General features: G+C 57.2%; 1 protein-coding gene across 5 annotated transcripts in view; it reads right to left on the bottom strand.

Moving 5' to 3' along the window:
- The window catches only part of LOC140404762 (misshapen-like kinase 1), a 420,620-nt gene that overhangs the window by 68,743 nt on the left and 326,384 nt on the right, over nucleotides 1-25,493 (bottom strand). For 4 of the 5 annotated variants that reach the window (XM_072493477.1, XM_072493478.1, XM_072493479.1 and 1 more), the window contains 6 exons: nucleotides 23,700-23,927; nucleotides 20,347-20,526; nucleotides 8,900-9,148; nucleotides 5,187-5,272; nucleotides 2,765-2,877; nucleotides 1,286-1,383 (listed from right to left, as the gene is read on the bottom strand). In XM_072493477.1, coding sequence (XP_072349578.1) covers nucleotides 1,286-1,383; nucleotides 2,765-2,877; nucleotides 5,187-5,272; nucleotides 8,900-9,148; nucleotides 20,347-20,526; nucleotides 23,700-23,927 — 954 coding nt within the window. The remainder of the gene's footprint in view (nucleotides 1-1,285; nucleotides 1,384-2,764; nucleotides 2,878-5,186; nucleotides 5,273-8,899; nucleotides 9,149-20,346; nucleotides 20,527-23,699; nucleotides 23,928-25,493) is intronic. The other variant, XM_072493481.1, reaches the window with a different exon arrangement.

The following is a 25,493-nucleotide window of genomic DNA, read 5'->3' as shown; positions in this document are numbered from 1 at the left end:
CCCTTCCACTGTCGGAAACCACATGGCGTGTGGAGTGTGTGTACAGGTTCAAGGACTTGTTGATTCTCGCCCAACTCTTAAAAGGGCAACGGGCGGTCGGACCTTTCTCCACGATTAGGTGACAGCTCATTTGCCTTGAAGACTGGACAAATAACTGCAAATCATTGCTCTTAAATGGGCCAACCGCTGCTCATCTGTACACAGCAAGGTCCCGCCAACCAGATCAATGATCAGTATACCCCTCTGGCGGCACTGGTTGAGGGTGGAATGGTGGGTGATCGGATTTCCGTCCCGGGATGGCTGCCTGAGGCAACGGCTCGGCTGAAGAATCACATCCCGAGTGATGAAGCACAACACCATCAGGGCTGCCCCAGGAGTGCCTGCTTAACTAATGTGCTCAATTCTGGTTGCCGACGACCACCTCCTGCCGTATGTCAGCACCAACATTAGTGACTGTGCCAAGCTGAAGCATAAAAACAGCGGAGGCGTGTGTGAGCCCACGCGCGAGGGCGGGAGGTGGGGGGACGACGACTAAGCTTAATCTTACAAAGTCAGACAAAGTATTTTCCATACAGCAGTAGGCTGCTTGTCTTCACCGATCTAAGCCAATACTTATATCCCACATGGCCTCTTTGCCGCCTCGATAAAGGAGCATTGATGACGGGATCGCTCCCCCCCAAAAAAAAGAAATGAAAAGCTTTATTACGGGGACTCGGAAATCAGAGAACGTGTCAAGCAGACATCACCAGCTGGGTCATTTTTACAAAATCAGAGGGCTTTGGCTTTTTTTTTTCCCCCAAAAGGAGTGCCAAATTGAAGCAGTAATCTCCTTGAATGGAGAAGTGTTCCCAATGAAAGAGGATGGGGGCAGAATGAACAATTTGACCTTCCATTAAAGAAGAATGTCAAATGGATCTCGTCTGGTTATTTTCAAACGCTTGCAAAAGCCCCTGCAACAGTCGCCGAGCCAAAGCATTCTCCACAGTGCAATGATACTTCCTCTTATGAACAAAAATCTACGATTCCTTCACAGGGAAAAGCTATTTCACCCTCTGCAAAAAAAAATGAAGGTTGCGTAAATATCGGTCCAGGGTTGGCAAAAATTGAGAAAAGCCAGAAGGTGGACAAATTGGAACCGAGCCCAGCCTCTTTATTCCGGAGGGAAATGTTATCGGCTCTTGCCCGAGGCACAAGGTCCTTCAGGTTGTGTCTGCCCCACCCACCCAGTCACAGAGCGACTGCTGCACTCTCTAAGCCTCCCACATTAGGGAGCGTTCACACTTACTGCAGGTCTGCCGGGTCGCGAGGTAGTGCGTATCTCCTCGGGCTTTCCCCGGCTTGTATCCTGCGAGAGAAGCGGCGATCCTTCAGGCTTTGAGGAAGCTGTGGTTGGGGGGGGGGTGGGGAAAATGAAGGCATCAAATTAGTAGCTGCTGAAAGCCAAAACGAAGAGCAGCAGCTAATCCGAACCAAGATAAGGTCACTGAGGTCTGACACTCTAAAGCGATAACCTCTAAGTTTTAAACATCCTTGATATTTTTGTTTGAAGTCTTCAGCTTATCTCCTCCCAAAGCAATCCCAATTCACTTGGGTCTACACGATCCATAAAACAGCACAAACTCCATCCAACGGGTTTTGAGATTGGCTAAGGACCGTCATCACTCATCGTGCCTGTTGGGGTCGGTTAGCTCGGTTGATGAAGCGGAGTGCCGCCATCAACGAGGGTTGGCTCTGTATACCGGCTGAGGTTAACCGTGAAGGCCCCAGCCTTCCCAACCTTGCCCCTCGCCCGAGGTGTGGTGCCCCTCGCCAGAGGTGTGGTGCCCCTCGCCAGAGGTGTGGTGCCCCTCGCCAGAGGTGTGGTGCCCCCCGCCAGAGGTGTGGTGCCCCTCGCCAGAGGTGTGGTGCCCCTCGCCAGAGGTGTGGTGCCCCTCGCCAGAGGTGTGGTGCCCCTCGCCAGAGGTGTGGTGCCCCTCGCCAGAGGTGTGGTGCCCCTCGCCAGAGGTGTGGTGCCCCTCGCCAGAGGTGTGGTGCCCCTCGGGTTGAATGACCAGCAGTCAGTTCTCTCTCAAAAGGGAGAGCAGCCTATGGTTGTCTGGCACCATTTAGGACAGAGATGCGGAGAAATCTCTTCACCCGAGAGTGGTGGGCCTGTGGAATTCGTTACCCTAATAGTTGAGGCCAAAATATTATATGTTTTCAAGACGCAGTTAGATTGGGGGCGAAGGGGATCAAAGGAAACGGGGGGGGGGGGGGATTATAACAATAATAATAAAAATTGCTTATTGTCACAAGTAAGCTTCAAATAAGTTACTGTGAAAAGCCCCCAGTCGCCACATTCCGCCGCCTGTTCGGGGAGGCCGTACGGGAATTGAACCGTGCTGCTGGCCTTCTGCATTACAAGCCAGCTGTTTAGCCCACTGTGCTAAACCAGCCCCTGGGATTGGCTATTGAGTCGGATGATCAGCCATGGCCATAACGAATGGCGGAGCAGGCTCGAAGGGCTGAATGGCCTCCCTCCTGCTCCTATTTTTATATGTTTCTATGGCCTGATTGAGGCCTGAAAAGACAAGGCCCAGAGTGATACGAACGTTAAGAATATAGGTTCCAATTCCGAGGCATTCAGTTCAAGTACTCGACAAACCCAATATTATCAACGTGCAGTTCTGTAAATTTGATTGTGAGGAGATAAGCTGATCAGCTTGAAAGTTTGTTCCGGAATACATCGAGGATCTCAGGCAGCACTTCAAATCAGCCCACTTACTTGTAATTCTGTTGCGCTCCATTGAACCAGTGCCGAGTACTCGAAGGGGGCCAATCAGCGGGAGGCTCTCTGCCCTTTCCCATCCTGGATCAATCCGGCGCAGGTCGGGATTGCTGGAAGCCAATCAGGTCACACAAGTCAAGAAAGGCGCCAATTATCTTTCAACGGGGAGGTCAGTTGTGGTATTACATTCGATCAGAAAACGACTCTTCTGTGAAACAGCAGCCACAGGACCGGTTTACATCACCTCCCCAAGAGGTACAACCAATGTTTCACTTGACAAGGTGGCGCCTCTGACCGTGCCTCACTGAGGTGTGTATAGAATCTCGGTTTTGTACTCTCAGTTACCTCACTCTGGAGTCGGGAAACTACAGGAACACCAATACTGTTCGAGGAATGTTCTGCCTCTGGCGAATTGCTGCTTTGCCTCGTCCGAGACATGTTCATTCAGAAGAGTCAAGGGGGCATGCACAGATTAAGTCAAGGTACTCCCCCGCCCTATCCCCATAAAACAAATAAGCCCACCTAACCTGCACTTCTTTGGACTGTGGGAAGAAACCGGAGCATCCGGAGGAAACCCACGCAGACAGTGACCCAAGCCGGGAATCGAACCCGGGTCTCTGGAGCTGTGAGGCAGCATTGCTAACCACTGCCCCTCTACCACCCCCCTTTGGCCTTGCAAGATCTTCCCTCATGTCATTTAATCACTCCTGCCTCCTTCCATCATAGACGTTACAGTTTCATCTTCCCTCCTCTCCTTTCTCTCTCTCCTCTCTTTCACGCCTCTGTACTTGTTTGAAACTTGTCATATCTCTAATTGTTTCCCATTCTGACCCAAGATCATCGACAAGCAGCTTCAACTCCGTTCCTCTCTCCACTGATGCTGCCCAGGCCTGCTGAGTATATCCACCCTTTTGGGGTTTGGAGGTACGTGAACTAACCCGAACGGTAGGAGGTGGGTGCGGACCTCCAGTGTTCCCATCTCACCAAAGGCAGAACGTTTTTGCTGTCTGCATATTGCCGACTCGCCCGATTGTACAAAATGGAGCTGACATTCCGGGAAAGAGCAGCACGTCTATCCAGCCTGCGATAGTCAGAGCATCATGGCTAAACACTTCCCAAAAATGTATTCTTTCAGGGTCTCACTGGCAACTCCCATCCCTAATTGCCCTTGAACTGAGCGGTTCGATCACGACAGAGGGGCTTGTAAGAGTAAACCACGCTACTGTGGGTCTGGAGTCACGTGTAGGCTAGACCAGGTAAGGACGGCAGATTTCTTTCCCTGAAGTGAATCTGATAGGTTTTGCAACAATCAATGGTAGCATCACGATCACCTTTATGGAGACCGGCTTGGACTTCAGCCTCTGGAATACTAGTCACCATCTCCCCCTACTTCTCCTCTCCCTCTCGTCTCTCTCCCCCCCACCTCCTTCACCCATCCCCCAGAGCCACGTGACCCTCATGAGGGGGAGGGGGCAAAAATCTCGGTCAATACAGGAAATTGGAAAATTCCTCCCCATCTCCCTCGGGGACCACTGAATGAGTATGTGGCAAGATCTCCCAGCCTGAACAACGCGAGGGGTGCTGTTCTCTTGTTCGAGCAACCTGACAATCTGCTATTTCGGCCTCCATGCCCGTGACCATTCAGTCACACCACAATATCCAGCTGGACAACTTGCACACGGAGTGAAAATCAGGGCAGAGGTCATAGGTGAGGGGATAACACTCAACGGTTATGTGCTTAGTAACATTAGCCCCTCTGGAACCTGTTGCATGTCCTGTTGAAGAAACTGTGGAGCAAAGCGGGAAGTTGCTCCCATTGCCACCGAGTAAGCAAGCATACAAGAATAGGGGAGGAAAAAAATAGCCCAGTCCCATCCGAAGTGTTGACAGATTCACCCCAATTACTCTTTGGCAAACAGCTCTCGTATGGTACTGGGGTCCAACCACCTCTGGAACACGGGGCAATTTCTTCCTCACAGCAACAGGGTAAACTCAACTCCTAGGACCAGGGCACAATACGCAAAGAGAAACCTGTGCAAGCGGAGACTGCAATGGTCAAGACAAAGACTCTCGGGAGAGATGGATTGAGTGTGACTGAAGCAAATTCAATGATACGGCACTTGTGGCGGTTTAGGAATCACACCGAGAGAGCAGAGTTTATTTTACGATGAGAGCCCACAGGCTTATAGAGGCTGGGCGAGTGGAATTCTAATTTTACCAAACCCGTACTTTAAGGGTGGAATTTCGGAATCCACTCACTTCCCCAGGAAAGCTACATAGCGGTGGTTTAGCCGAATGAGCATTTCCCAGCAGCTTTTCTTTTGGTTTGCTCGCAGGCTAATTCATCACCCTGTGAAATCTGGAGGGACCGAAAGGGATGGGGCAAGGGGTACAAGAGGTGTTGAATGGTTTATATTACCTCGCCCGTGGTGCCTGCCCTGCCCGATTTAGCAGGGCACTACTGCTGTTCAGCGCTGTCGCTATGGAGGTCGTTCTCTGAGGAACCTTCAGCCAAAAGAGAAAGACAGTCTGTTCATGCACAATTTCCAATTCCAACAAGAAGTCCGCTCTGAATTAAACATGGATTTCGGCTGCGTGGCCTCTTTTAAAGTCATGCTCAGATGGATCGACCCCCCCCCTTTAGGAAGACCCACTGCGGCTTGGCGCTCACATAGAGCTTTGACAGTCCTGCTGCATTAGAAAGAAACGCTGTGGCTTGAACCTCCGCAGTGATCGGTCGGCCATTTTCTCATGTAAAGGTCAAATGGCACGACTGTGAATTATTTCAGCTCTGCGAACTGTGGCCAATTAATTACAAGCACCCGTCACAGCGGATTCTGTGGTAACCTGTGTAACACTCCATCTGTTACAGAAAAGCTCTTCAGCTGGTCTGTAAAATGATTTCAGTTGCTTACTATTACGACTAATGGCGGTCGCAATTAATACCCCGGAGTTAAAAAGTTTCACTTACACAACAACGTACATCTCACAAGAACTCAAAGCACTTTACGTATAATGAGCAACTGCGAAAGGCCGTTGTTTATGTGGACAAAATTGGCAGCGATTTTGATACAGTAAGTGGTGCAAAAGGCATTGAGATAGCCAGCTGATTATTTTTTTTTTTGGTTAGTATTGTACGAGGTCAGGATGTCGGCCCTGGACACATACCTGTGACCTCCTCAAATCTTTAATGTTCATCCAATTCTGGCTTCTTCTGCAGCTCAACTTCCTGTACTCCAAAACGGACAGCCCTGCCTTTGGCCATCAAGACCGTTGGAATTCCCTTCCCAAACTGCCCCCTCTCCTCCTTTAAAATTCACCGTAAAATCTACTTGTTTGACCAAGCTTTTGTCACTTGTCACTGGCTTAACAAAAATCTATCACCGTGTTTACGATGGCAGAACCCTGAACAGTATTGATAGGCAGAGGGGTCTGGGTGTACAAGTCCACAGGTCACTGAAAGGGGCAACACAGGTGGAGAAGGTAGTCAAGAAGGCATACGGCATGCTTGCCTTCATTGGCCGGGGCATTGAGTATAAGAATTGGCAAGTCATGTTGCAGCTGTATAGAACCTTAGTTAGGCCACACTTGGAGTATCGTGTTCAATTCTGGTCGCCACACTACCAGAAGGATGGGGAGGCTCTGGAGAGGGTGCAGAAGAGGTTTATCAGGATGTTGCCTGGTCTGGAAGGTATTGCCGATGAGGAGAGGTTGGAAAAACTTGCTTTGTTCTCACTGGAACGACGGAGGTTGAGTGGCGACCTGATAGAAGCCTACATGATTATGAGGGGCATGGGACAGAGAGGATAGTCAAAAGCTTTCTCCCAGGGTGGAAGAGTCAATTACTAGGGGACTTAGGTTTAAAGTGCGAGGGGCAAGGTTTAAAGGAGGTGTGCGAGGGAATATTTGTTACACAGAGGATAGCGGGTGCCTGGAACTCGCTGCCAGAGGGAGGTGGAAGCACCTGGACTGGGATGAAACTCTAGACCAGAGATGCCAGCCAGCATTGTACTCAAATGGCAATGGTTGAAGCTTGCTCGTGTCTGGAGCATGTTTGAAGGATCTCGCCAAGAGTTCTCCTTGCCTCCATGGTGAAGCGTTCGCGTGGCTTATCTGTTCACACATTCTCCTCGGAGTGGGAAGGGTGTGGGTTGAAGTCTTACTCCAGGGCGTGAATTAACAATGCAGGCTGGCACTCCATTGCAGTGCGGTAGGAGTGTTGCAGTCTCACAGGGGCAATGATGAGATATTAAAAGACCACCCCAATTTGTCGGAACTCCCCTGACAATACGTTTAAAAGAACCCAGAATTCAGTCCCAACACCTTGCGAGTGGCTAAACTACAGAGAAACATCTTGCCGCTTCTAGGCAGCATTACTAGCCAACTTTTAACACTGAGCCTCAGGAGACACAAAGAAAAGTACAGCACAGGAACAGGCCCTTCGGTCCTCCAAGCCTGCGCCGACCACGCTGCCTGTCGAACCCAAAATCTTCTACACTTCCGGGGTCCGTATCCCTCTATTCCCATCCTATTCCTGTATTTGTCAAGACGCCCCTTAAACGTCCCTATCGTCCCTGCTTCCACCACCTCCTCCGGCAGCGGGTTCCAAGCACTCACTACCCTCGTGTAAAAAGCTTTCCTCGCACATCTCCTCTAAACTTTGGCTCTCGCACCTTAAACTTGTGTTCCCTAGTAATTGACTCTTCCACCCTGGGAAAAAGTCGACTATCCACGATCCTCATAAATTTATAGACTTCTATCAGGTCCGCCGCTCAACCTCCGTCGTTCCAGTGAGAACAAACCGAGTTTATTCAACCACTCCTCATAGGTAATATCCTCCATACCATGCGGGGAATAAAGATCGCAGTAATGCAGCAAGAGATGTTCTTTAGAAATTGGGGACTGATATTGGGATTGTGTTGAAACATATCTACATCTAACCGATGCCATGTGTGACCACTGGAGTGTCTGATGGGACATGGCGGGTGAAGCTTCACATCTGGCCCTTGCTGCACCTGACTCGGGTGTGCCTTGCGCTGGAAACGGGAGCGAGAAGACAGGACAAAAATGTGTCAAACCCTCACCTTCAGAAGCTGAAAGCTTTCGGAGAGACGCATTTGGGGGAAGGAAGCTAGTGTTCTATCTATGTCGCAAATTATCACATGAAATATCTTTAAATCATAACCAAACTTGAGTTTTGAAGTGTTGCTTAAAAGTATAAACCCATGTGCATTACTGTTCTCACACGCCTCAAGGTCGCGATTTGTTCTTTCCTCAAGAGAACTTCTACTCAGTCCACAGTTTTCATTGAAGCACAACTCTCCAATGCTGCACACGGGGAATTCAAGATCAAACGTGATCTTCAGATGAAGGGAGTTGGGATTGAATGAAATGAAAATCGCTTATTGTCACAAGTAAGCTTCAAATGAAGTTACTGTGAAAAGCCCCTAGTCGCCGCATTCGGGGAGGCTGGTACGGGAATCGAACCGTGCTGCTGGCCTGCCTCGGTCTGCTTTCAAAGCCAGCAATTTAGCCCTGTGCTAAACCAGCCCCTTGGATTGGGGAGTGAAGGGCTGGGCACCCGAATGTAACTATCATGTTGGAATCATATATTCTGTCCGACCTTATCAGAATTCCATTACAAATTCCCGAATCCACGTCTATTGTGGAAAACTTCCGGTAAACTGTCCAACTGCAATTGCACTCTCCTCCCAACGGTGGTACGGGAGTCCCTCCACCAGGACAGAGAGCGACTACCGTGTGACATGTTTACATAGGAGATCTCCACTCCGGACAGGAACTCGGGAAGTTACAGTGGAAAGGTTTACGGCTGTGTTCGCAAATGCAAAATGAGGATAAACAACTCTGGGACCCGTGGTGCAGTCCAATTTATCAGCTCAGCATTATCTAGGCAGTTCCTTAATCGCGCTACTCGACCTTTACAAAACAAACAAGATAACGAGCTTCAGTAAAGAACATAATAATCAGAAGGCTAACCCTAAACCCTCTAATGAGGAGGCAGGTCGATTCAAGAAACCATTGCAATTAATAAGAAGGCATTGTGCATTTGGTTGAGGGCGTCTTTTCGGCCTGTTCCCTGTTCTTGCACGACAAGGTTTTGGGATTGGTTACCTTAGGGGGTGCTTCATCTTCCATCTTCACCCACGGCCCCGAGTCATCTTTATTGCCGGTGCGGGCAGGTAGTACAGGGGTCTCGGAGGTGGGGTCCGAGTTCTGCCGCAGCATCTCGCCACGCTTCACCGGCACAGGCTCCTGGGTTGGGAAGGCAGCCACGTTCTTGGTCGGTTGGTCTTGGAGTGACTGGGACCTTGGCACCGGCGCGGACGAGGGCTTCAACGCCACGAGGTGGGCCACCTGGAACTGCGAGGAAAAGGGTTCAGCGAGGTTGAGGGGGTGAACGCGAGGGCCAAGTGACACAGACACACACACACAGACACACACACAGACACACACACACACACAGACAGACACACACACACACACACAGACACACACACACACACACAGACACATCAGTGAAGCATCAGTTCAAAACAAACTAAAATTCAGCAGAGGCTGGCAGTCTGAAATAAATGCAGAAAGTGGTGGAAATACTCGGCCTGGAACACAACCGATTTCCCGCCACACTGACACTGCCGGAACTGTTGGGTGTTTCCGACACTTTGTCTTGTTGAAGGTACTTTATCCCCTTCCTCTGACACGGAGAAATTCACTGATCACAGATTCATGGCGAATGGATCTTCTGTTGCAAATTACAGGTGTCCCTCTTCTCCAGCAGATTCCAATCGCGCAGTTTTCTTCAGGCAGGGAGGTAAATGTGGGGCGTACTGAACAGCGTCGCCGCATTTTCATGTTAACGTGGTTACTGAGTGCTCACACTTCAAACAAACAAATCGAGCCACACTGCACATCCCCACAGCTCACCCCCCCCCGCCCTGACCCCACAGCTCACCCCCCCCCCGCCCTGACCCCACAGCTCACCCCCCCGCCCTGACCCCACAGCTCACCCCCCCCACGCCCTGACCCCACAGCTCACCCCCCCCTCGCCCTGACCCCACAGCTCATCCCCCCCCGCCCTGACCCCACAGCTCACCCCCCCCTCGCCCTGACCCCACAGCTCACCCCCCTCTTGCCCTGACCCCACAGCTCACCCCCCCCCCGCCCTGACCCCACAGCTCACCCCCCCGCCCTGAGCCCACAGCTCACCCCCCCCGACCCCACAGCTCACCCCCCCCCGCCCTGACCCCACAGCTCACCCCCCCCGCCCTGACCCCACAGCTCACCCCCTCGCCCTGACCCCACAGCTCACCCCCCCCCCCGCCCTGACCCCACAGCTCACCCCCCCCCCGCCCCGACCCCACAGCTCACCCCCCCCGCCCTGACCCCACAGCTCACCCCCCCCCCTGACCCCACAGCTCCCCCCCCTGCCCTGAGCACACAGCTCACCCCCCCCGCCCTGACCTCACAGCTCACCCCCCTCGTGCCCTGACCCCACAGCTCACCCCCCCCGCCCTGACCCCACAGCTCACCCCCCTCTTGCCCTGACCCCAGAGCTCACCCCCCCCCTCGCCCTGACCCCACAGCTCACCCCCCCGCCCTGACCCCACAGCTCACCCCCCCCGCCCTGACCCCACAGCTCACCGCCCTCTTGCCCTGACCCCAGAGCTCACCCCCCCCGCCCTGACCCCACAGCTCACCCCCCCGCCCTGACCCCACAGCTCACCCCCCCCCGACCCCACAGCTCACCCCGCCCGCCCTGACCTCTCAGCTCACACCCACCCCCGCCCTGACCCCACAGATCACCCCCCTCTTGCCCTGACCCCACAGCTCACCCCCCCCCCCGCCCTGACCCCACAGCTCACCCCCGCCCTGACCCCACAGCTCACCCCCCCCCTCGCCCTGGCCCCACAGCTCACCCCCCCCCCCGCCCTGGCCCCACAGCTCACCCCCCTCGCCCTGACCCACAGCTCACCCCCCCCTCGCCCTGACCCACAGCTCACCCCCCCCCCCGCCCTGACCCCACAGCTCACCCCCCCCCGCCCTGACCCCACAGCTCACCCCCCCGCCCTGACCCCACAGCTCACCCCCCCCACGCCCTGACCCCACAGCTCACCCCCCCCCTCGCCCTGACCCCACAGCTCATCCCCCCCCGCCCTGACCCCACAGCTCACCCCCCCCTCGCCCTGACCCCACAGCTCACCCCCCTCTTGCCCTGACCCCACAGCTCACCCCCCCCCCGCCCTGACCCCACAGCTCACCCCCCCGCCCTGAGCCCACAGCTCACCCCCCCCGACCCCACAGCTCACCCCCCCCGCCTTGACCCCACAGCTCACCCCCCCCCGCCCTGACCCCACAGCTCACCCCCTCGCCCTGACCCCACAGCTCACCCCCCCCCCGCCCTGACCCCACAGCTCACCCCCCACCGCCCCGACCCCACAGCTCACCCCCCCCGCCCTGACCCCACAGCTCACCCCCCCCCGACCCCACAGCTCCCCCCCCTGCCCTGAGCACACAGCTCACCCCCCCCGCCCTGACCTCACAGCTCACCCCCCTCGTGCCCTGACCCCACAGCTCACCCCCCCCGCCCTGACCCCACAGCTCACCCCCCTCTTGCCCTGACCCCAGAGCTCACCCCCCCCTCGCCCTGACCCCACAGCTCACCCCCCCGCCCTGACCCCACAGCTCACCCCCCCCGCCCTGACCCCACAGCTCACCGCCCTCTTGCCCTGACCCCAGAGCTCACCCCCCCCGCCCTGACCCCACAGCTCACCCCCCCCGCCCTGACCCCACAGCTCACCCCCCCCCCGACCCCACAGCTCACCCCGCCCGCCCTGACCTCTCAGCTCACACCCCCCCCCGCCCTGACCCCACAGATCACCCCCCTCTTGCCCTGACCCCACAGCTCACCCCCCCCCCGCCCTGACCCCACAGCTCACCCCCGCCCTGACCCCACAGCTCACCCCCCCCCTTGCCCTGGCCCCACAGCTCACCCCCCCCCCCGCCCTGGCCCCACAGCTCACCCCCCTCGCCCTGACCCACAGCTCACCCCCCCTCGCCCTGACCCACAGCTCACCCCCCCCCCCCCCGCCCTGGCCCCACAGCTCACCCCCCTCGTGCCCCGACCCACAGCTCACCCCCCCCGCCCTGACCACACAGCTCACCCCCCCTCGCCCTGACCCCACAACTCACCCCCCCGCCCTGACCACACAGCTCACCCCCCCCCCGAACCCCACAGCTCACCCACCCCCGCCCTGACCCCACAGCTCACCCCCCTCGTGCCCTGACCCACAGCTCACCCCCCCTCGCCCTGACCCCACAGCTCACCCCCCCGCCCTGACCTCAGAGCTCACACACCCCTCGCCCTGACCTCAGAGCTCACACACCCCTCGCCCTGATCCCACAGCTCACCCCCCCGCCCTGACCCCACAGCTCACCCCCCCCCGACCCCACAGCTCACCCCGCCCGCCCTGACCCCACAGCTCACCCCCCGCCCTGACCCACAGCACACCCCCCCCGCCCCGACCCCACAGCTCACCCCCCCCTCCCCCTGACCCCACAGCGCACACCCCCCCCCGCCCTGACCCTACAGCTCACCCCACCCGCCCTGGCCCCACAGCTCACCCCCCCCTCGCCCTGACCCTACAGCTCACCCCCCCCTCGCCCTGACCCCACAGCTCACCCGCCTCATGCCCTGACCCCACAGCTCACCCCCTCGTGCCCTGACCCTACAGCTCATGCCCTCGTGCCCTGACCCCACAGCTCACCCCCCCTCGTGCCCTGACCCCACAGCTCACCCCCCCTCGTGCCCTGACCCCACAGCTCACCCCCCCTCGTGCCCTGACCCCACAGCTAACCCCCCCCTCGTGCCCTGACCCCACAGCTCACCCCCTCGTGCCCTGACCCCACAGCTCACCACCACCCCGCCCTGACCCCACAGCTCACCCTCCACCTGCCCTGACCCCACAGCTCACCCTCCTCCTGCTCTGACCCTACAGCTCACCCCCCTTGTGCCCTGACCCTACAGCTCACCCCCCCCCGCCCTGACCCCACAGCTCACCCCCCTCTTGCCCTGACCCCACAGCTCACCCCCCCCCTCGTGCCCTGACCCCACAGCTCACCCCCCCCTCGTGCCCTGACCCCACAGCTTACCCCCCTTGTGCCCTGACCCTACAGCTCACCCCCCCCGCCCTGACCCCACAGCTCACCCCCCTCTTGCCCTGACCCCACAGCTCACCCCCCCTCGTGCCCTGACCCCACAGCTTACCCCCCTTGTGCCCTGACCCTACAGCTCACCCCCCCCGCCCTGACCCCACAGCTCACCCCCCTCTTGCCCTGACCCCACAGCTCACCCCCCCCTCGTGCCCTGACCCCACAGCTCACCCCCCCTTCGTGCCCTGACCCCACAGCTCACCCCCCCCGCCCTGACCCCACAGCTCACCCCCCTCTTGCCCTGACCCCACAGCTCACCCCCCCTCGCCCTGACCCCACAGCTCACCCCCCCTCGCCCTGACCCCACAGCTCACCCCCCCCTCGCCCTGACCCCATAGCTCACCCCCCCTCGCCCTGACCCCACAGCTCACCCCCCCGCCCTGACCCCACAGCTCACCCCCCCCCCCGCCCTGACCCCACAGCTCACCCCCCCGCCCCGACCCCACAGCTCATCCCCCCCCGCCCTGACCCCACAGCTCACCCCCCCCCCTGACCCCACAGCTCCCCCCCCTGCCCTGAGCCCACAGCTCACCCCCCCCCGTCCTGAGCCCACAGCTCACCCCCCCCGCCCTGACCCCACAGCTCACCCCCTCTTGCCCTGACCCCAGAGCTCACCCCCCCTCGCCCTGACCCCACAGCTCACCCCCCCGCCCTGACCCCACAGCTCACCCCCCCAGCCCTGACCCCACAGCTCACCCCCCCCTCGCCCTGACCCCACAGCTCACCCCCCCGCCCTGACCCCACAGCTCACCCCCCCAGCCCTGACCCCACAGCTCACCCCCCTCTTGCCCTGACCCCAGAGCTCACCCCCCCCGCCCTGACCCCACAGCTCACCCCCCCCGCCCTGACCCCACAGCTCACCCCCCCCCGACCCCACAGCTCACCCCGCCCGCCCTGACCTCTCAGCTCACCCCCCCCCCCCCGCCCTGACCCCACAGCTCACCCCCCCCCCGCCCTGACCCCACAGCTCACCCCCGCCCTGACCCCACAGCTCACCCCCCCCTCGCCCTGGCCCCACAGCTCACCCCCCCCCCGCCCTGGCCCCACAGCTCACCCCGCCCGCCCTGACCCCACAGCTCACCCCCCCCCCCCCCGCCCTGACCCCACAGCTCACCCCCCTCGCCCTGGCCCCACAGCTCACCCCCCCCCCTCGCCCTGACCCACAGCTCACCCCCCCTCGCCCTGACCCACAGCTCACCACCCCCCCCCGCCCTGGCCCCACAGCTCACCCCCCCCGCCCTGACCCACAGCTCACCCCCCCCCCGCCCTGACCCCACAGCTCACCCCCGCCCTGACCCCACAGCTCACCCCCCCCTCGCCCTGGCCGCACAGCTCACCCCCCCCCCTCGCCCTGACCCACAGCTCACCCCCCCTCGCCCTGACCCACAGCTCACCCCCCCCCCGCCCTGACCACACAGCTCACCCCCCCCGCCCTGACCCCACAGCTCACCCCCCTCGTGCCCTGACCCACAGCTCACCCCCCCTCGCCCTGACCCCACAGCTCACCCCCCCGCCCTGACCTCAGAGCTCACACACCCCTCGCCCTGATCCCACAGCTCACCCCCCCGCCCTGACCTCAGAGCTCACACACCCCTCGCCCTGACCCCACAGCTCACCCCCCCCCCCCGACCCCACAGCTCACCCCGCCCACCCTGACCCCACAGCTCACCCCCCTCGTGCCCCGACCCACAGCTCACCCCCCCCTCCCCCTGACCCCACAGCGCACACACCCCCCCGCCCTGACCCTACAGCTCACCCCACCCGCCCTGGCCCCACAGCTCACCCCCCCCTCGCCCTGACCCTACAGCTCACCCCCCCCTCGCCCTGACCCCACAGCTCACCCCCCTCATGCCCTGACCCCACAGCACACACCCCTCCTGCCCTGACCCCACAACTTACCCCCCTCGTGCCCTGACCCCACAGCTCACCCCCCTCATGCCCTGACCCTACAGCTCACCACCACCCCGCCCTGACCCCACAGCTCACCCCCCTCTTGCCCTGACCCCACAGCTCATCCCCCTCCCACCCTGACCCTACAGCTCACCCCCCCCCCCCGCCCTGACCCCACAGCTCCCCCCCCTCCTGCCCTGACCCTATAGCTCACCCCCCCGCCCTGTCCCCACAGCTCACCCCCTCGTGCCCTGACCCCACAGCTCACCCCCTCCTGCCCTGACCCCACAGCTCACCCCCCTCGTGCCCTGACCCTACAGCTCATCCCCCCCCCTCGCCCTGACCCCACAGCTCACCCCCCTCGTGCCCTGACCCTACAGCTCATGCCCTCGTGCCCTGACCCCACAGCTCACCACCACCCCGCCCTGACCCCACAGCTCACCCCCCCTCGTGCCCTGACCCTACAGCTCATGCCCTCGTGCCCTGACCCCACAGCTCACCACCACCCCGCCCTGACCCCACAGCTCACCCCCCCTCTTGCCCTGACCCCACAGCTCACCCCCCTCGTGCCCTGACCCCACAGCTCACCCTCCACCTGCCCTGACCCCACAGCTCACCACCCCCCCGCCCAGACCTCACAGCACACACCCCTCGTGCCCTGACCCCACAGCTTACCCCCCTTGTGCCCTGACCCTACAGCTCACCCCCCCCGCCCTGACCCCACAGCTCACCCCCCTCTTGCCCTGACCCCACAGCTCACCCCCCCCCTCGTGCCCTGACCCCACAGCTCACCCCCCCCTCGTGCCCTGACCCCCCAGCTTACCCCCCTTGTGCCCTGACCCTACAGCTCACCGCCCCCGCCCTGACCCCACAGCTCACCCCCCTCTTGCCCTGACCCCACAGCTCCCCCCCCCTCGTGCCCTGACCCCACAGCTCACCCCCCCTCGTGCCCTGACCCTACAGCTCACCCCCCCCGCCCTGACCCCACAGCTCACCCCCCTCTTGCCCTGACCCCACAGCTCACCCCCCCTCGCCCTGACCCCACAGCTCACCCCCCCTCGCCCTGACCCCACAGCTCACACCCCCCTCGCCCTGACCCCATAGCTCACCCCCCCTCGCCCTGACCCCACAGCTCACCCCCCCGCCCTGACCCCACAGCTTACCCCCCTCATGCCCTGACCCCACAGCTCACCCCCTCGTGCCCTGATCCCACAGCTCACCCCCCCCCCCCGCCTTGACCCCACAGCTCACCCCCTCGTGCCCTGACCCCACAGCTCACCCCCTCGTGCCCTGACCCCACAGCTCACCCCCTCGTGCCCTGACCCCACAGCTCACCCACCCTCGCCCTGACCCCACAGCTCACCCACCCTCGCCCTGACCCCACAGCTCACCCCCCCTCATGCCTTGACCCTACAGCTCACCCCCCCTTGTGCCCTGACCCCTCAGCACACACCCCTCGTGCCCTGACCCCACAGCTCACCCACCCACGCCCTGACCCCTCAGCTCACCCCCCCTCATGCCTTGACCCTACAGCTCACCCCCCCTTGTGCCCTGACCCCTCAGCACACACCCCTCGTGCCCTGACCCCTCAGCACACACGCCTCATGCCCTGACCCCACAGCTCACCCCCCTCTTGCCCTGACCCCACAGCTCATCCCCCTCCCGCCTTGACCCCACAGCTCACCCCCCTCGCCCTGACCCCACAGCTCACCCCCTCATGCCCTGACCCCACAGCTCACCCCCCTCTTGCCCTGACCCCACAGCTCATCCCCCTCCCGCCTTGACCCCACAGCTCACCCCCCTCGCCCTGACCCCACAGCTCACCCCCTCGTGCCCTGACCCCACAGCTCACCCCTCCTGCCCTGACCCCTCAGCACACACCCCTCATGCCCTGACCCTACAGCTCACCCCCCCCCCGCCGTGACCCCACAGCTCACCCCCTCGTGCCCTGACCCCACAGCTCACCCCCCCCCCGACTCCACAGCTCACCCCCCTCCTGCCCTGACCCTACAGCTCACCCCCCCCCGCCGTGACCCCACAGCTCACCCCCTCGTGCCCTGACCCCACAGCGCACACCCCTCCTGTCCTGACCCCACAGCTCACCCCCCCGCCCTGACCCCACAGCTCACCCCCCTTGTGCCCTGACCCTACAGCTCACCCCCCCCCCCACCCTGACCCCACAGCTCACCCCCCCCCACCCTGACCCCACAGCTCACCCCCCCCTCTTGCCCTGACCCCGCCAACTCACCCTCTCGTGCCCTGACCCCACAGCTCACCCCCCCGCCCTGACCCCAGCTCATCCCCCTCCCACCCTGACCCCACAGCTCACCCCCCTCCTGCCCTGACCCCACAGCTCACCCCCTTCTGCCCTGACCTCACACCTCACCCCCTTCTGCCCTGACCCCACAGCTCACACCCCCCTGCCCTGATCCTACAGCTCCTCCCCCCCTGCCCTGACCCCGCCAATTCACCACCTCCCTTCCCGACAGCCCCACAGCTCACTGCCTACCTCCCTGGGCACCTCCACAACTCTCCTCCTCACTCACCCACACCCCGCCACTCGCAACCTTCCTCCCTGACCCCCCCCCCCCACACCCCCCATGACTTGTCTGCTACATCCCTTACACTGATTTGCCCCTCCCTCCATGACACCGCCCTCAACTCGCCCCCTCCCTCCCTGACACCCCTCATCTCATCCCCTCCCTTCCTGACACCCACCTCAACTCACCCCCTCCCTCCCTGACACCCCCTCATCTCATGCCCTCCCTTCCTGACAACCACCTCAACTCGCCCCCTCCCTCCCTGACACCCCCTCATCTCATCCCCTCCCTTCCTGACACCCACCTCAACTCGTCCCCCCCCCTTCCTGACACCCCTCTCAACTCACCCCCTCCCACCCCCAACATCTCCTATCCCCCTCCCCATGGCCCCCTCACTAGCCACCTCCCCCAACCCACCCACCACTCCCTCCAATCCGCCCCCTCCTCTCCCCAACTCTCCACCTCCTCCATCGACCTTCCCAACATGACCCCTCCCTAACCTGCCCAGCCAACTCACCGCCTCCCTCCCCGACCCTCCCAACATTTTGCCTCTTCTCCCTCATTCCCTTCCTCTTTGCCAGCCCTTGCCTGAGCCCTCGCTCACAGTGAGGGTGCGGGAGAGGGAGGCAGTGAGTGCCCCCGGGGCTGCGGGGGGGAAGTGAGCGGGGAGGAAGTGAGCGGGGAGGAAGTGAGCGGGGAGGATTTGCGAACTGGAGGCTGGAAGTCTAGGCATGAGATCAGTTTGAAGAGTTAGGAAGAGGATCTTTGGACTAGTTGAAGGCGGTTTTTTAATGTAAAGAATATCGGGCGGTGTAGTTGAGGTGAATAACGCTGATGCGTTCAAAGGGAAGCTGGATAAACTCAGGAAGGTAAAGAACTACAAGGAAATGAGGAACGGCTGAGATGAAGTAAAATGGAGGTAGGGCTGTGTGGAGGATAAAAACCTTCGCTCACCTGACAAACCTGGTCCTATGCTGTCAGTCCCATGCACAATATAGCTCTTGTCGATCAGATGCAAACAATATTGCATGTAGGCACGATCAGACGCATTTGGAAACACTGGCAGCTAGCCAGGAGTTACTCAGTTAGCTGCTTCAAGGTTTAGGATGCTGACATTAATTAATTCCCTGCACATCTGCATTTCATTAAGTCAGCATAGCCGTTAACCCGAGCCTTGCATGAAGACACGCGAGTAAACGCCAGAGAATATCCAAATTCTTTTCAACACGGAACGGAACAAGTGCCTGAGCTTTTGGAGGGTGGCCAGCGGCAGCAGCAGCTATAGGTGGGCCAGCAACTCACCTCAGCACTGCAGCCATTTTGTTGCCCAAATAACCTTGGGCCTACGCCAGTTAGTGCTCCCTGCCCATCAATGCTCCCTTTAACGTTTCCTAACCATGTGCGGAATGAATATTGTGTGCTTCAAAACCACGGTAATGTGTGGCCTTGCACCACTAGAACAAAAAAAATTCTATATATATATATATATATATATATTATATATAGATCCGAAGAAAAAAAAGAGTACCGCCCTTGCTGTCGTTACGGCAACATGCTAATCCACAAATTAGCTGATATCAATTTTAAGTTGACCATGGTGACATTTGAACTCACGACCTCTGGCTTTTAGGTTCAGTACCACAACATTAAGTGAGGTGCTCTTTCCAAGGGCAGCTGCTGGGCCGAATGGCCTTCCTTCTGCACTGTACATACATGCGAACGGTGTGTGTTAATTTTGATCACGTAATTTGTATTTTAGTAGGGGTATTTCAGTGGGGGGGGGGGTAACAGGGCTGGGAAGGGGAGTGGGCCTGGGCACGGTGTCCTTGCGCAGGGTGGGTGCAGACTCAATGGGCCGAATGGCCTCCTTCTGCACTGTAGGGATTCCATGATCAGCCGGACAGATGTAAAGCTGGATTGGCAACACTGGCTCAAGACAAGGGTCTTGTGTTTCAACCCTGACGAGGTTTCTGAATATCACGAACGTTTTTTGAACATTACGATGACAGCTCAGAGATTTCCCCACATCAACAACCGCAATCAGGCAGGTGTAAAGCATGGTCAGTGAATTTAGAGGTGTTTGTTCTAATGACCAGGAGGGCAAAGATCGAGAGAGACATGGGGCCGGATTATCTATCGTCCAATCGCAGAGGCACATTTTGGTCTGCGAGCAGCCACACTTAGATTTTTTTTGGGGGGGGGGGGGGGGGGGGGGTGGGGGTGGAAATTCGATTTTACTCCGCATTCCCGGCCGCAAGCCACTTCCATTTGCCCCTCTTGTGGATTGGGAACACCTACTGTGCATAAACGTACACCTGCCCCCAGGTTAAATAGGAGATAGAAATCAAATTGCCTCCCGCACACCATCTGGTGGTGCGGGGTTTTGGAAACCCATCAACAGATTTCCCGGTTTGAGAGCTTGTAAAGAAAATGGGAAGCCTGTTGAGGAGTTCGAAACATCCTCAAAGGCAAGTGAAAAGTGTTTCCACGACTTCACAAGTCGCTACTCGGTGCTGTATTGTAACACAGATGGTTTTTTATGCAGTGATTCTCCCTAAGGGTCTTTAGAAGTAAATTGACCCTTACATTGACCAGCATTGCCGAATTGTTTGCATGCATGAGAGTACTTTTCCAATGGAGAAAGTGCAGTAAAAAAAATGCTACAATATGTCATGCCGGCTTGTGCTATTGCCTTTTGTACTGATTTAAATGGCTCTTGGTGAAAAATCAGAACTGACGCGAGTGAATTTCCAGTTAATCCCATTTGATTAATCATGTCCAGCTTGGCCCCCGTTTATTCATTACCTGTCACGGGGGATAGCTACTAGTTCCCTACATGTAGGCTAGCATGGCAGTAAACCTAATTTAACCAACAGAATGTACAGAGCACTGGATGGGGCGATTGTGGAGAAGAACTACCTTCGACTGGGCTCCCTGTGGCTCCACGGGCCGGTGCATGGGCGGTGTCTGGGAGGCCTGGACGGCACTGCCGGGCACCGATTCAGTGAGCGACTGCAGCGATGGATCAGATATTGTGGTCCCCAACTTGGGCTTCGCACCAGGAGAGTTCTGCCTGTTCATTTTGGAGCGTTCTTCAACCTTCACAGACAAGAGAGACAGGCTCAAATGAGGCAAGTGAGTTGGTAGTAAAACAAAGCAAGCAGGTTCATAGTGAGCCCTGGGGCTTGGCTCTGTAATGCGGCAAGTTCTGATTTATGTAAAACATGTGGTAAACAGTGTCGGCGTTCTTAATGTTTTATGTGCCCCGAGATAAATGAGCCACATTTAAGCGACACTCAAAGCAACAATTGTGGAGGCCAGTGATCCTGAACAGGCCGTTATAGTTTGCAAACGTATTTAGAGCCATTCCTTCAGACAGCCTGAGCTCAACTCCATTTTGTTCTAATGTTGACGACATATTTCAGTAGCCAATGCCAAACGCTACATCATACAACCTCAGCCCATTGGTACCGCAGACCTTTACATATCACCGGTGAGCTTGGATTTGCCGGTTTTCTATGTAACCGCGAGCATTAAGGATAACCGAGTGTGATACATGCGTGTTGCCCTGTTCAGGTACTCTAGCCTCTGAAGGCCCAGAGACCACAGTCCATAGCCAGACAGGTTGGCTAGATATTTGGTCCTTTCATCTCTGCCTGCTGCAAGGAGCGAGGAATTTGCATCCTGTGACGAACACTCATGCTGCAAGACACAGATTTCCGGGATCGCTGGACGTGGTCAAAACACAATCCATCCATAATGTGCATCCCTACTGATAAATGTAAACCGTACATCTTTTCAGGAATCTTTTCCTTCCCATTCTCCTTCATTTCACCCTCCTAGAGAGAATTGCTTTTAATGGAGGAGAAGGTGAACTGTCTGTGCGGAGTCTGCACGTTCTCCCCCGTGTCTGCGTGGGTTTCCTCCGGTTTCCTCCCACAGTCCAAAGCTATGCAGGTTAGGGGGATCGGCCGTGCTAAATTTCCCCTTAGTGTCCAAAGGTATGCAGGGAAGTGGGGTTACGGGGGTAGGGGGTGAGCTTAGGTAGGGTGCTCTCAGGGGTTTGCACATTCTCCCCGTGTCTGCGTGGGTTTCACCCCCACAACCCAAAGATGTGCAGGTTAGGTGGACTGGCCACGCTAAATTGCCCCTTAATTGGGAAAAAAATAATTGGGTACTCTAAATTGTGTTTTAAAAAGATAGGGTGCTCTTTCGGAGGGTTGGTGCAGACTCGATGGGCCGAATGGTCTCCTTCTGCACTGTAGCAATTCTATGATTCTCACCCTCTGCAGATTGGGAACTAGTCAACGTGTGAAGTGCAATTTTACTTATTTGTGCGTGCACATGCGCGAGGGAAGCACAATTGCAGCACATTCAATAAAAAAAAGGAGCCTGGGCTGCCACACGATGATCATACAACAGGACTGGGCCGTGAATTCCCCCTCTGTATAAATCCAGAGAATTCAGGAGAAGCGTGGCCAGAGTACCAACCTCGCTACCACAGGGGGTGATTGAGGTGAATAGTAGAGGTACATTTGAGAGAGGATAGATGAGAAAGGAACAGAACGTCATGTCACACAGGATGGGATACAATGTGCAAGGTAGAAACAAGCTATTTAACCCACTCCAACGTTGATGTTCGTCTGAGCTTCGAGCCATACTCATCCCCCTCCAGTCCTCTCTCTAGTGCATTTACCTAGCCTCCCCTTCAAGGCACCTGAACTGCTTCCTAGTGGTAGCGAGCTTCACATTCTCACCGCACTCTGGGCACAGAGATTCTCGGTGCCTTGAGGTAGCAGTGCTAACCACTCCGCCACCCTGTGCCACTCCTCCCAAGAGCGATATCTAATTTCTTGCTGAAATTACACAACGTTTTGCCCTCAACTACTTTGTGGTAGTGAATTCCAGATTCACCGCTCTCTGGGTGAAGAAATTTCTCCTCACCTCAGCCCCTTATCCTCAAACTATGACCCCCTAGTCCTGGACACCCTCCACCATCGGGAACATTCTTTCTGAATCTACCCTGTCTAATCCTGTTAGAATTTTGTAAGTTTCGATGAGATCCCCTCTCACTCTTCTAAACTCCAGTGAATATAATCCTCACTGACTTAGTCTCTCCTCGTATGTCAGTCCCGCCACCCCAGGAATCAGCCTGGTAAACCTTCGCTGCCCTCCCTCCATAGCAAGAACATCCTTCCTCAGAGAAGGACACCAAAACTGCCCACAATACTCCAGGTGTGGCCTCACCAATGCCCGGTACAACTTCAGTAAAACATCTCTATTCTCTTTTTAAAAATAAATTTAGAGTATCCAATTTTTTTTCTCCAATTAAGGGGCAATTTAGCGTGGCCAATCCACCCCCCCCCTGAACATTTTTGGATTGTGGGGGTGAGACACACGTAGATAAGGGGAGAATGTGCAAACTCCACACGGACAGTGACACAGGGCCGGGATCGAACCTGGGACCTCGGCGCTGTGAGGCAGCAGTGCTAACCACTGTGCCACCCCTCTATCCCTATACTCAAATCCTCTCGCTATGAAGGCCAACATACCATTTGCCTTCTTTCCTGCCTGCTGTACCTGCGCGCTTACTTTCAGCGACTGATGCACGAGGACACCGAGATCTCGCTGAGAATCCGCCTCTCTCAACGCATTCAGATAATAATCGGCCGTCCTATTTTTGCTACCGAAGCCGGCCACCTCACATTTATCCCCATTATACTGCATCTGCCCCGCATGTGCCCACTCACTCAGCCTGTCCAAATCCCGCTGAAGCATCTCTGTATCCTCCTCACAGCTCACCCTCCCACCCAACTTTGTATCATCTGCAAACTTGGATAACAAATTTAGTTCCCTCGTCCAAATCATTTATATAATGTGAACAGTTGGGGTCCTAGCACAGATCCCTGCGGTATCCCACTAGTCACTGCCTGCCAATCAGAAAAAGGCCCATTTATTCCAACTTCTTGTTTCCCGTCTGCTAACCAGCTTTCTATCCATCTCAAGACATGACACCACCACCAAAGAGCAGTGGAGACTCTGAGTGAACTAAACATTTCAAAACTAATTTGGATGGATCTTTGTTGGGCAAGGCCATTAAGAGCCAAGTACCCAGAGCTTGGAGTCGGAGATAAGATACTGGTCAGCCATGATCGAGCTTCAAGGGGCCGAATGGTCACTTCCTCTGCCTATGTCCATCTTTACTGAAGATCAGCACCATTCCTCCTCCTGGTCTTTGCCCTATCGAGAAAGGGGAATTTCTAAAGGATTACCTCCTTCGCCCAGGCTGGTTTGTCAGTCGGATTCAGGTTTTTATTGTAATAGTACAGCTGCTTCTTTTCTTGGGGCTGTTGCTGCAGCTGTTGTTGCTGCTGCTGTTTCTGCAGCTGTTGTTGCTGCTGTTGCTGCTGCAGTGACATGAGGAAGGCATGCTCCTGCTGCAGTTGCCTCTGAAGCCGCTCAGACTGTCGCTGCTCCTCCAGCTGTTTTCGCTTGTATTCCTGCAACAAGGAAGCAAGTCCGAGGGTTAGCAATCACCGGGCCATGTCCCAAGAGAAAACCTCAAGGGGGCTGACGGGAACATGTAAAAGCAGCACCAGAACGACACTTCCTCAACCCAAACAAAAGGCCAAGGCTGCATTTGTCGCGACCCTGAGCAGCCTGCAGACTCGCACAGTCTTACCACAATAAAGCAACAGGTTGTCCACCCGGCAATCACTTCAGGATATGGGTGATGCTGGCAAGGCTGCCTATCCTGAGAACATAGCGGTGGTGACGGACTCTGCTCCTCGCCCTGTCGCAGGTCACGTAATGATTCATAGAATCCCTACAGTGCAGAAGGCGGCCATTCGTCCCCTCTGGCCTGCACCACCCCTCTGAAAGAGCACCCTACCGAGGCCCAATCCGCCGCCCTGTCCCCACTCCCCCGGACTGTCCCTGCAATCACACCTAACCTTCTAGGAAACCAAGGGGAAAGGCATCACGGCAGCGTAGTGGTTTGCCTCACGGCGCCGAGGTCCCAGGTTCGATCCCGGCTCTGGGTCACGGTCCGTGTGGAGTTTGCACATTCTCCCCGTGTTTGCGTGGGTTTTGCCCCCACAACCCAAAGATGTGCGGGGTAGCTGGATTGGCCACGCTAAATTGCCCCTTAATTGGAAAAAATGAATTGGGTACTCTAGAATTTTTTTTAAAAAGGGAGACCAAGGGGCAATTTAGCACGTCCAATCCACACTAACCTGCACACCTTTGAACTGTGGGGAGAAACCGGAGCACCCGGAGGAAACCCACGCAGACACGGGGAGAACGTGCAGACTCCGCACAGTCACCCGAGGGCGGAATTGAACCCGAGTGCCTGGCACTGTGAGGCAGCGGTGCTAACCACTGTGGCCACTTGGCTGCTGTTTGCTTTGGCTTTGATACAAACAAGGAACTCATTAAGTCACAGCCGTGGACAGCTACGCGAGGGACTGGAGTCACGTCTAGATAAGGCATGATTGACAGGTTCACTTTGTTAAAAAAGCATCAGTGGACCAGCTGGACTTTTGAGACAACCCAACAGCTTCACAGTTAGTACCATAAAACTTTCAGAGGGCTTCCTTGGTTTTGTTTTGTAACCGGAATTCAAACTGCTGTGGTAGGATATAAACGTGCATCTCCCCGATTACCATTCGGGAATCACTGAACCATTGTGGCCTAAGTAAAGCCGTCGGTGAAGAGGTTATTTCCCCCGAAACTTTGGGTTTAGTTAGCTGAAAGCCAGCCCTATTTGTTTAACAAGAACATAAGAACTAGGAACAGGAGCAGGCCATCTGGCCCCTCGAGCCTGCTCCGCCATTTAATGAGATCATGGCTGATCTTTGTGGACTCAGCTCCACTCTCCGGCCCGTACACCATATCCCCGAATCCCGTTATTCTTTAGAAAGGTATCTATCTTTTTCTTAAAAACGTTTAAAGAAGGAGCCTCAACTGCTTCACTGGGCAAGGAATTCCAGAGATTCACAACCCTTTGGGTGAAGACGTTCCTCCTAAACTCGGTCCTAAATCTACTTCCCCTTATTTTGAGGCTA

Source organism: Scyliorhinus torazame, chromosome 31, assembly GCF_047496885.1.
Source record: "Scyliorhinus torazame isolate Kashiwa2021f chromosome 31, sScyTor2.1, whole genome shotgun sequence".
Lineage (NCBI taxonomy): Eukaryota > Metazoa > Chordata > Chondrichthyes > Carcharhiniformes > Scyliorhinidae > Scyliorhinus > Scyliorhinus torazame.
This window is presented reverse-complemented; position numbering and strand designations above follow the sequence as displayed.